General features: G+C 45.0%; 1 protein-coding gene across 15 annotated transcripts in view; it reads right to left on the reverse strand.

Annotated features, from left to right (window-relative positions):
• Positions 1-12,554, reverse strand: part of KCNMA1 (potassium calcium-activated channel subfamily M alpha 1) — a 777,298-nt gene that overhangs the window by 136,853 nt on the left and 627,891 nt on the right. Inside the window, exons 19-20 of one of the 15 annotated variants that reach the window (XM_059882450.1) lie at positions 9,767-9,775; positions 2,715-2,888 (exon numbers count right to left, since the gene is read on the reverse strand). In XM_059882450.1, the coding sequence (XP_059738433.1) occupies positions 2,715-2,888; positions 9,767-9,775 (183 nt within the window). 15 annotated transcript variants of the gene reach the window in all.

Consider the following 12,554-nt stretch of genomic DNA (forward strand, 5'->3'; position numbering starts at 1 on the left):
GATCCGCCCATCTGACCTCACTTTGATGCAAGGGCCCTTCTGCTGCCATTTCTAATTGTCAAACCCTCTACGTCTCACATCTGTTCATATTTAATGAAAAGCCCACTCTCACCACTGCTTTTTGAGGCAACCAGCCCTGTCCAATGGGCACCACCCAACCCCACCACTAGCTAGGGGAGCCCGGGGATTGCTATTGGAGCTCTGCCAGCGGAATTCTGCATAGACATAGACATCCTTTAATTGGAGAAGAGGGCTTACGTGGGTCCACGGAGGGGTTCAAATTGGAACGGATTTTTCTAACTTATTATTAATGGTCAAAGGTGAGTGGACTCACACAGGGATGGATGAAATCTGCTTTTGTACGATGGAGTGACGACGGCGGGGAGGCTGATGAAACAGAGGAGGCAAACCTCCCCCCTGAGCTGTCAGTACCAGTTACGCCTTCGACATACAGCCCAGAGCTCCACATTCGCAATAGTGGGGCTGATGCTGGATACGTAGAAAGACAACAGTCTCATGCCCGGGATGCTTCTGAGTAGATGGGACAATCCCACCCTTAATTCTTCTCCTGGCCTCCATCAACACTTGGATTAAATTGCAGAGCTGAGAAACCCCTCCAATTATGGTTTTGCCTGCATAAGATGGAAATTGCACATACTAGGCATCATGGGCCTCAAGCAGGGGACATAGATTTGCTGTGATTGGTAGAGGCGGCCAGTGCCAAGACATGACCACAGGCCTGAGTTTAGAGCCTGAGTGGCTCCTTCCTTTTCTCCACTAGATCTCTGGCCAAGGTTTTAGAGCCCAGTGGTTACTTCAAAATAGAAGTCGTGCCTTACGTGGGTAACCGAGGGGGCTGGTGCTTACATTTGCTGCCATCAATCAGAGATGTGGTCAAACTGGAGCTCACTAGAGCTCACCCCTCCACCACCCCACCTCCCCAGCTCCTGTCTTTGAACCTGGTGTCTTGCCACACATCACAGACAAACAGGTTCTTTGCATGTTTGTGACTCAGCTCACTGTGGTGATGTCATATGAACTGGAGAGATCTGTGATGAGAAGAATGGTGTAAGGGCATGTACTGTGGCATCTGAAAAGTTTCAAAGGAAATTTCCTTTTGAGGATGTTAGGCCACTGTGATTGGGACAGTTCAAAATCTCTCTCACACTACATCTACTCAGTGTCACTGTAAAAATAATTAATCCTATCCCTTGGCACTGTTGTGAAGGAGCAGTGAATCACAAACCAGAGACAATGATGATTCTCTGGTCCTAGATCAGACTCTTCCAAAGGCCCCTAAGACCACTCCCAGCACAAATAACGTCTCAGACCTCAACTGTGAGTTCAAATATCAGCACCGGGCTTGCCACACTCCAATGCGTACAGTGAAATGAGGGCTCCCTCGGCCCAGGACACCCCATGGGTCACAGCCATACAAGCACATCATGCTGGGCTCACCTTCAACACTAGCATGTAAGCCAGCTAACTTCTCATGGGGATAAATTCTCAAGAGCGAACTGCTCTTCCCTCCCCACCCCCTGGTGCCAGTATGAAGTAACTGCTGCTGGTGAAAATTTAGTTGAACCAGCTCTGGGCACTTAGAAGAAAAGATAAAGGATAATATGGTTACCAACAAATATGGCGGGTGCTTCCAAGAGGAAGTGATGAACACAGACGGAAGGATCGGCTTCTACCGTTCATGCTACCGAATGCGGTGACAGCCACCCTTGAAGGTATCCAAGTCCTCATGCAAACCACAACCTCGTCTGCCCTTAGAAGAGGACCCTCAGTGAATAAGCTGGAACTTTCAGTAATATCACCTATGAACTGTTTCAGTAAAACACCAGCCAAGCCCATGCTGAAGGCGAGGAACAGGGGTGTGGTGAGGCTCAGATGTGCCAGCTGTCACTACAAGACCACGAGAAACTCTGTAACCCTTCTGAGCTTGCGGGGGGCAAAGACTGACCCCAAGGACTGCACAATGGACACAAGGAAACCAGGGAGATTCTTGGCTTATGATTTTTGCTGTTATTCAGAATCACCATTGTGACAAGACAGCTTAGTTAAACAGGGGGAAAAGGAAGTTTGTAACGGACTGATCCTTCTAATGAATCATCATTGGGAGGAAAAACTCTAGAATCCACCAGCCTGTAAGGGTTGGCAGATTCAGAATATTCTTTTTCAGAGCATTAGGAGGCAATCCAGTACTAGAGGAACAAGATACAAGTTAGGAAGACACTGAAAGAAAAGAAAAAAAAAACCCGTCTGCATGGAAACCCTGCTGTATTTTGGAAAGTATCTAAGCTCACTAAGAGCAGTTTTATGCCAGAGTTGGCTTGTTCTCCCTACATCGTTTTCCTACCTCCTTTCAACCCAATCCAATGTCTGACGCCTTTCCCCAAAGAGGAAGGTATACATTTCCATGCATCTCTGTATCAATTCAGCATTTGATGTGCTGTCAGATTAATTTCTTTAAAGGAGAGAGGAATAATGTCACTGGATTATAATATCACAGCCTGCACGCTCTTACAAGAAACGTTAAGCTCACAGAACAGGGAGGGAAGCCTCCCCAGCACACACAGTGACACAGGCAGCGAGGGCAACACGCCACCACATGCGGTGGGAGGCAAGCACAGCACCACGGGGCACACCAGACGGGGATGACGCCACAGACAGCACAGACACAGAACTCTGTGTGTAGGGGTTGAACTTACAGGCACGGAAAGTGGTGGAGCAATCACTAACAGAGACAGAAGAAAGTGGGAAGGCTCTCTCAAGGGTGTCCACGTTACCACGCACACGGCCTGACATGCACGAGCAGTCACGCTCAGAACGTCCGCAATCAAAACAACATGCCCGTCTCATTCTCTTGTAGATGGACATCTTGGCTATAACCACAGGGGTTGGATGGGAGGAGAGGAAGAGCGGTAGTTAATGGCAAAGTCACACACAGCGAGGCAGCTGGAAGGGAGCTGAAGGGACTGAACACAGGTCTTAGTTCACATTAACAGTCTTGACCCAGAAAAAATAAAATGCAGAGAGACTCTTGGTAACAGTTTGGTTGTACATCGAAAAGAGCAGAGAAAGCATCAGTGGCCTGTAGAGTCCTCCAAGGCTGCTGCGTATTATTTTTCTCCCCTATGTAAAGCAAGTGACCACAGGAAAGGCATGGCTGATGACAACAGTGTTGTTGGATAAGAAGCAACACACGTTAGAGACAGCAAAAACACAACCAACATTTTTTTTCCCCTGGCACGATGAATACAGGACACAATATACACACAGCCAATTAATTAATTCCTTATTGGGTACAATAAATGTTGTGGGGTTTTTTTTGCAAGATGCAAGAATATCTAATATGTAGGCTTTCTAATTTCCATCCATTTCTGGGCATTAGGCAGAGGCTGGGATAAGCTTTCATCAAATTAGATGTGAAACGATTACATGTTAATATCAAATCTGAGGATGCCTCTGTTGAACTTCCCCAGAGTGAGTTTACATGATGCCTACAGGAATTTAAATTTACTCTTGACAGAACAAATATCCAAATCTGTCCATGTAAGAAATGCAGCTACTCAAGGCGAACGCTGCATATTTGACATTAAAAGCATTTCACAAATAAGAAATCACCAGAAGCATATGAGATGTTGGTCTGTTGGAATGCACTAAGCTCCTCACGGGTGTATTTTCTGCTTACAGCTCAGAGAATGAAAATCGCATCTGCTTTTCTCTCCCCACCCACCAAAAATTCAGAAAGTTATAGGGTTATTGGTTAACAATAATTTTTTCCTATACAGAAAATACTGGCCAGCATAGAGGAGAAATTACAAAACATGAGACAAGAGAATAGATCCCATGTAAAATATCTTACTGAGATCTGCATGAGGCCTTGAGAGCTTGTCTTAAGCCACTATCATAGGTTCTGCACTGCCTGGGAATCCAACTTGAGTGCTGACCTACAAAACTTGTTGGACCCCACTGTTCTAGTTCTGAAGGCCCTTCACCTCCACCCTTCAAGCCAATTTAGATTTCAGTACAACGAGAACCTTTTGTACCTCATTTTGATGCTACAGCAGGCAAACATCATGACTTATCCTTAGCACATGCCTGCCTGCTCCTCTCACAAGATGGGAGAAGAATTCATGTTTATTCCAAGCATCACAGCCAAATAGTCAGCTAGACTGGAGAGGTGTTATTCCCTGTGCCCATACCTTTCATTTTGAAAGTCATTTTTCCTCCATTTTTTTTTCTTAGTGGAGAAATGGTTGCACTCTTACTTTAAAATATGGCCAGTGGTTTTGCCCTCTTGGAATGTTACCGTCACCAGGAAGAGAGGTTTAAATCTCTCCAATGGGTCAAGTCCTGTTCTAAGACCTTTATGACTTGCCATCCAGTCTATTTGTCAAGCAGGGGGAACGTTATGATTGTGAGGAACAGGCACTGGGGGAGATGGATGAGAGATCTCTTCAGCAGCAACTCCATTCCCGTGATCTTGGCTCACACTTCTAGCGACAGGTTCTGTTAGCATCCTAGCTAGTCAGCTGTTCAGGTCATCACCATGCAGCCCCAGCCCTGTTCGATGCGTCATTCCTGAGCTTAGCTTTTACAAAGAAAAAAAGCAAAGAAAAAAAAGAAAAAAATTCCACTATAGCATTTGAATCAGAAGAATTTAGAAGGCACGGTATGATTGCCCAGACACCCCAAACAGCAGTTGTTGAAGTCAAGAAAGGGAAAACATGAAAATCAAGTTATTTTAAATGCATCCAGATCTGGTGCCCAACTCACAGACCACTTGCTTGGTTTTGCCTTCTCAGTTCTTTTACTGGAAATATTGACTTGTTATTTACACAGAGGAGGGAAACGAAGATGATTTTTTGTTTTGCTGTAGATAAATTGTTTTGAAAAAAAATTTTAATCAAATGCTGTAGCAGAAGAGAAGCCCATCAAACTCTGAAATGCTATGCTTCTCATTAGCAACAGTGCCTGGTTTTCGTTTTCATACTGCCATTTTGGGTTCATACACAGTAATAGACTCTGACACATTTATAGGGAAAAAAAGTTCTTATATGTATACTGTCTTTAAGGACAAGGGGAGGGAGGAAGGGATGGAATAACTTTTGAAATGGTTTTGTCAGGGGTAAACCCATCATAATGGGTGATTGAAACCTCCTACTTGATAAGGGTTCAGGAGGAAACACAAACTTCAAATCAGTGCCTCTCGGGGACTGTTTGCAATTGTTACTGTTGGCTCTTCTGGAGACCATGCATTGTTCTAAAATTTCATAGTGTTAGCATGCAGGAACAGGCTGAAACTGGTAATCAAAGCATCAAAAAAGAAAAAAAAACAAAAAACTTTTGCTATAAGAAGATTAAATGTTAATTGTCAGCACTCACATTCCAAAGCAGCATATGCATAAGAAAGAAAGCATGCTATTTCTTGTCATTCCTTCCCAGTCATCAGTTTTACAGTCACACCAAATCCAAAATAGAAATCTCAGGAGACAAACAAGCACCACCGCACACACACAAAATCAGCAAGAATGATCAATGAGAGGCTGAAAGACAAGACAGAAACAGTTAAAAATGACTGAGCCCCACACGCTGATAAACCTTTGTGAATTACAGCATCTAGACCAAGGTGCCACCAGTTAGGAGGCTGGCACTTCTGCTTTACTTCTGAAACAGTCCATTTTCACCGATCCCCCATCAGGTGTCTTCACCTATATACTTCTGGGTCCACTTTCTTAGAAGGGAAGGCCCATTCTGACCTCCTCCTGGTGATTGTGATCCATCGGGCTTGAAGGATGTTATGTCCCAGCCAGGAAGAACCTTCCACTGGGCCATGTTATGAGTCACAAACAGGCTCTTTAATTAAAAATGGATGAAGATGTGTCCCTCTGGTAGTAGCTGTTCCAGGAGAAGTAGATACTCTGTGTGTAAAATTATACTTTCAAGCCGTAAAATTTTATCAAAATTAAGTCATGGATCTCCAACTTTAGAAAACACCGTCCTCATCCGCCTCGACTTTCTCTCTGCTTCCTAATCTTTCGTTTTTGTTTTAGTGAATTGAGGCTGTTCAGAATTAACTGATGTTTTTTATTTCCATGTCTCCATGATTGTTTCCTCTTTTAGAGCTGAAGGTTAATTTCAAATATCAGAGTGCCACTTAAAACTCCCAAGGTTAGGTTTCAAAGGGCAATTGTGAAAGTTTCAGTATTTATTTAAAACAGAAGTTAAGGTTCCTATCTACTCTCTGGCCACATAGAGTGCCCTCTCTCCTCTGGTGTTTGCTGATTTTCTTTTTTTATCTAGTCACATAATGCTCTCTTCCCCAATCTCCATCCTCAGAAAAGGGAGTTTTCCACAGGATCTCAATGGTAATGCTAAGTAGACCTGTGAGGACATCTAGTGGATCTGTGTGGAAGAGCAGCTAGTTAACAGACCATCCGGCCAAGCTGGGTGAAGATGCTGCGTGCCTCTAAGAATTGAACCCTGCAGTGTCATTTCAACTCAGCGGCTTCTCCCAATCCACAGAAGATTTTTAAGGGAGAGCCAGGATGAAAGCGAGAGAGATTCCAGGACATGGTCCTAGAGTGGTCAAAAGTGGCAGCTTGCATGGGCTGTGCAGTCATGACCCATAGAGCAGGACTGCTTCGGCACCGGCTGGCTGGGTCTCCTTCAGTCAGGTCAGTTCAGTCGCTCAGTTGTGTCCGACTCTTTGCGACCCATGAATCGCAGCACGCCAGGCCTCCCTGTCCATCACCAACTCCCTCCACGTCCATCGAGTCAGTGATGCCATCCAGCCATCTCACCCTCTGTCGTCCCCTTCTCCTCCTGCCCCCAATCCCTCCCAGCATCAGAATCTTTTCCAATGAGTCAACTCTTCGCATGAGGTGGCCAAAGTACTGGAGTTTCAGCTTCATCATCAGTCCTTCCAATGAACACCCAGGACTGATCTCCTTTAGAATGGACCGGTTGGATCTCCTTGCAGTCCAAGGGAGACTTAGAGTCTCCTTAGAGCCCTGTTATAGCTTCCTGAGACAGGGAACAGACAAGAGTGTGTCGAGGAGAGGTGTCCGTGATGCAGCTACATGTCATTCCATTTCAGCGTTCTTAGAACTTTATGCTCAATTAATTGTCCCCATCGGCTGGCTTAACTCTGGGAAAGTAGAGAAATATAAGCCCCTGGAGACTCCGTTTTCTTTTGGCCCACATCGTAAGGTTCTTGTTCTTGGACTAGTGCCACAGATGCAAACAGGTTATGTGGTTGCCAAGAATTAGACCCTAGGTCTAAAGGTGTTTCTCCTCTAAGAACTTTGTCCTAGCAGTTTTACAATTTGAGAAAAAGCTTTTATGTCCTTTCCTTCACCACGATGAAGTGCATATTCATCCAATACTTCCATTATGACTTCCTAGTGCTATTTTTAGAGACAAAAGTATTTTCCTCATGGACATCATCAAAGCTGTTTACTCAAGTGTTGAAAACTGGAAGATTTCTCAGACATACTCTTGGACAACTGTTCCTATACATGCAAAGGTCTTGATCATGAGAAAGGAAACCTGTAGAGAAGGGGCTGCTATCAATTAGCTTGGTTACTGCTCTTTCCTTGTGTCAAGCTGACAGTCAGTTGTCAAGTTCAGGTTCTCTGCTGGTTAGCCCTTCAGAGCCAAGCTTGGAATGGAAGAGGGAGTTGGACTCCATCCCGTTCTCACACCATCTGCCTCCTGAATCAGCAACCAAATTGTCAGCCAATTTCCAATTGTAGAATCTTAATTTCCAGGGTGGGCTGGAAGGGGCATGAAAATCAGTGCTGGACTGAAAGGCTCAGGTGGAGTTTTCCAACTGCTGGGGAAAAATACTGTAGGTTTCAAATGGAGCAATTCGAGGCAAGACTGGAGTGGAAGAAAAAGCAAAACAACAAAAACCTGCTCTTCAATTCAGATTGCAACTTCATGTTTAAAATCAGTCCAATGAAGGGTGGATTATTTGCTGAAGGCGGAACTCTAGAGCTGCTCTTTGTATGCTCGGCAGCAACTAAAATTCTAAGTCAAAATATCCATGGAAGAAAAAGTCCACTGAGGTGTAAGACGGAGGCATTTGTTTGATAGAACGATGGGAATCCGAGAGCATTCTTTCAAGTCCTATAAATGGGGAGTGATGTCTTCACTTGGTGAAATTCTCCAACTAGCTTCTGGAGGGATGAGAAAGACCTTCCCAGGTAGTTTTCCAGCGATGGAAAGAAGGGAACAAAAAAGCTGGTTAATGACAGCAGCAGAGAGCACACTGAGCTAGTAGGGTGATCCTGCCCTGAACGCTGTACTGTGGCTGGAGAAGACAGAAGAATTTGGCACTGGACTTGTTTGCGGACTGACACCATGGTTTCCCTCCACTAGCTACAGTAGGCAGCTTGGCAGGAAGGAAAGCCGTCCATGTCCTCAAGCCATTTTTCAAGATGTTCTGCCGATAAAGGGAGCCACGGAGCCAATTCTGGCAGAATTTTGCCCCAAATTGAAGGTCACTTTTGTTGGTACGCAGAGTGTTCCATACCCTCCAATGACTAGCCCAAACCAGATGACCAACTTTCTTCTTCTGCAAAGGAGTCAGAGAGGACCAGGTGCAGAAACATCTCCACATTCCAGGGCTGCTGTACCGAACTGGTCTGTAGGTCGGGTCTCTCGTACACGAGTAAAGATGGATGCTTGTTGCTGGTGCCGTGGAAGCAGTACTGTTCCAAGGCTCACACGGAAACGCTGGCCTCAAAGGTCATCATCAATTGCCACATCTTGCTGGGAGACACGGTCCAACTCTTTGAGTAACTTAGGGCTCAAAGACTTCCATTTACTCATCCAGGCTTCTACACAGCTCATTAATAAAATGGAACATAGTCTTTGAGCCATCCCTTTCTGCCTTAAACAAGTAAGCAGATCTTGCACAGATGTCTAGGTATACAGGAACTAGGTATGTCCTAGTGGTTATTGCTGAGGGAGAAATTTTATTTTAAAGCAAAGGTACTTCACAGACTATAGAAAATAATTACCACTGTGGAAATACTTGTCTCCAGTAAGGCAATTTAGGTACTTACAGTCCCAAAGTTGGGTGTCCAATTAATTCTCTCTCAAGCACTTACTTCGTGTAGAGAGGCATGTATGGTGTAATAAATATATCACTCTCTATATATCTCTATGCTTATATATAAAAATGTACATTTTTACATATAAAGTACTGGTACATATCATATATATATCACAACATGGGAATATATATGTAGCATATGTGTTTCCTTCAGGATAGGAATTCAAGCTTAATAGCAGAGGAGACCAAGTATAATTTATCAAAGGCAAGCATGACAATGACCCCCATTTGATGAGGCTTCTAGAGCTAGTGGTAATTACCTCAGCCGACTCAGTGTCCCCTCAAGGTCCCTGAGACAAGGCCTTCAAGACAAACACTGTTGTTAAGGTCTTATTTTCAAGTGGAAAAATAAGACAACGCCAGAAGCTGGCAAGAGGTTGGCAGAGGGGGCATGGGGGGGGGCAATGGAGGGGGTGGGAGGTGAATGAACAGAGAGGGGTTCCCTGCTCACAGGGTTCTCCAGCTCCAGGCTACTCTGCAGACCGAGTTGGGGCATGATGTTACTGCTACATGCAACATGAATACCAAAAGAAAAAAAGAAACTGCAACTGTACAGAAAATAAAAGAAGTATCTCTTCTAGAGAAAGACAGGGGGAACTGGACTCTGGGCTGCTGGGAACCCGTTTTACTCACAATATATCACTACCAGTGTGCAGTTAAAATAGAGTAGGGGCCGTATTCCAAGGCAGCAATGAGAAAAAAAATAAATCAAAAATATGTCAATGATTAGAAGTTAAAGAAAATCCCTTCAAAACACAGCAAATTTAGAACATGACTTGTCCCCTAGGAGTCCACCTTTTGGCAAACTTTTAGAAGCTGGGGGAGAAAAAAGGAAATCATTAGACCGGATTTGTTACACAGAAAAAGAAAATGAGTAAATAGCAGATTCTGAGAACTTGTTCCTTGGCCAGACAGCTGAATTTGACTCTCTTCCTGGATGGAGAACTATGAAAAAAATGGGAAAAAATGCAAAAGTTAAACTATACTACCACAGAATTTCCAGAAACACAGTGTCCACACTCAATATTTCTCCAGGTAGTATGACATAAGACATTTAAGACTGAATGAAGGTGAATGGGGATGTTGGGGATGGGATGGGAAGATTTAGAAAGGGAAAAGCGAGGTTGGGAGGGGAGGGTTAGAAGACAATAAAATCCAGGGATGTCATCAGCTCTGCCCTCCCAGAGACATATCATTCCAGGATGAATTGTTAATACTTGGCCTACCAGGTTTGGACAACGGAGCGTGGGTCGTGCTGCCCTCTCCAATTTAGGGTTACAGGCAATGTGTGTTCAAAGGCAGGAAACCACCCAACTTGCATGCATTATTAAAACTTCTAGCTCCTTCTAACAAAAGTTTCTTGGCAACCCTATCTTCCCCAATTTCCTAACCTGCCCAGCATGCCCAGGGAAGTTCAAGTTTAATCATTCATTTTATTCTAACCACCCTGCTCACATATGCATCTGCATCCCACCCTCTGTAACATAGGCTGCTATGGCCTTTTAATGAGGAAGAATGATATGTGAACAGTTCTGACTGTTAGCAAGCATTAACCTCACAGCTGAAGGCCTCCATGAGGCCCAGAAGGGGAGAAGGGTGCAGAGAGAGGGAGCGAGGTCCTATCTCACTGCTTGGCTCTGCAGGGACAGTCCTTTTGTAGAAGGAAACGGCAACCCACTCCAGTGTTCTTGCCTAGAGAATCCCAGGCACGGGGGAGCCTGGTGGGCTGCCGTCTATGGGGTCCCACAGAGTCGGACACAACTGAAGTGACTTAGCAGCTTAGCAGCAGTGCTGCCCTGTAGGATGGGAGATCATTCGATTCACTAGCTGAACCAATGTTAAAGGTAATGAGAGTAGAATTATTTCAAACAATTACGTCCCTCTCTCTCCAGGAGGAAGCTAAAGTCAGTGGCCGCTTGCTTGCCTGGAATCAAGATGGAAAAATATCTTAGAGGCCAAACCCTCATTTCCAGGGACTTAAAAACCTGATTGCTGGGTTCCACGTCAGTGCCCAGTGAGGAACATGGAGTCAGCATCCAAGCAGGAGTCATTCCCTGCCATTTCCATTCTCGCCTCCCTAGAGCCTGTTCTCTGTCTAGTCACCAGGGAGATTCTTTAAAATAAGAATTGATGATATCATTAACTTGCTTAAACTCTTGCAATGGCTGTATTTATTATAGGACTAAAACCCAAGTTTCTTCCCATGGGCCCTGCCTGACCTCATCTCCTACCAACCTCTCCCCAACCCCACCAGCCTCATTGGCCTTCCTGCCTTTGCTCAAACACCACCAACTTATCCCTGCCTCTGCCCATGCTGTTTACCTGGACTGGATCTCAGCTTCAGCATCATCTCCCAAAGAACACCTTCCAGACCTTTCTGGCTAAAGCAGCATTCCCCTACAAGATCCCTCACTCTCTCAGGCAGTCTTCTCTCTCTTCAGAGCACTTGTCTCTCTCTGAAGGTATTTAATTATTTCTATGCTCACTGCTTATCTCCATTCACTAGAGTGAAGACTCCAGGAGGGCAGGGACTGTCTTATTCACTGCTCCCTCCCTGCCTCCAAGAGTAGTGCCTTGCACAAAGAAGGCACTCAAACACATGTGAATGACTGACCAACAAGCGAAGGGAGTCTTGCCATTTCACTGATACCCCATGGGGCCAGATTGTCTGGCAAGTATCTGGTCAAGGGTTATTGGCATTAATACTCTCCTGCATTCCCCAAACCCCTTCACTACAAGGGTTTTCTGACAAGGGTTCATCCTATCATACTTGTTTCTCTCCCGTGTACTTCTGCCTTTGGATGCTGTATTCCTTCTGATGGAAGTGATCCAGGCGATGCCTGGTCAACTGAGCTCTGTTTCTATGTTTCCAACCAACCGAGCTGAGCTGAGTGGGTGCACTGCCCAGTGAGAAGGGCCTTTTGAGTTATGGAGTGTGGGGGACTGGATGAGAAGTGAGTTTGTTCTGTGTCTTTACAGGATTTTAGATGCTCTTCCTGGTAGGCTGCCAGAATTAGAGCATTCTTAGGCCCCAAGAAGTTAGAGGTATGGATACTCTGCATGGTGAGGTCTCAGAGACGGGTAAAGGAGACCATGTGTTAAGTCCGTGGACCAAAGCTGCCCCAGGCTTGTGAATCAGCCCTAGAATATTTCTGAAGAAACTTCTCTAGACAAAGAGTGCTTCCCATGAGCATTTGCCACAAGACTGACACAAGCCCATGTGCGTGCTTGTGAAAAAGTATTTTGTGGGTGACCTTTTATCATTGGGTTCTTACTCTGCAGATCCAAGATCATTCACCTTGCCCTTCTCTCTTACTAAAAAGACTAGGGAACAGCATCAAGAGGAGTCTTCAGCTGAGCCTGAACTCCTGTCTGTCGGATCTGTGTGATCTCATCAATCTCATCCTCCCTCTAAACTTGG

This window comes from Bos taurus, chromosome 28 (assembly GCF_002263795.3).
Source record: "Bos taurus isolate L1 Dominette 01449 registration number 42190680 breed Hereford chromosome 28, ARS-UCD2.0, whole genome shotgun sequence".
NCBI lineage: Eukaryota > Metazoa > Chordata > Mammalia > Artiodactyla > Bovidae > Bos > Bos taurus.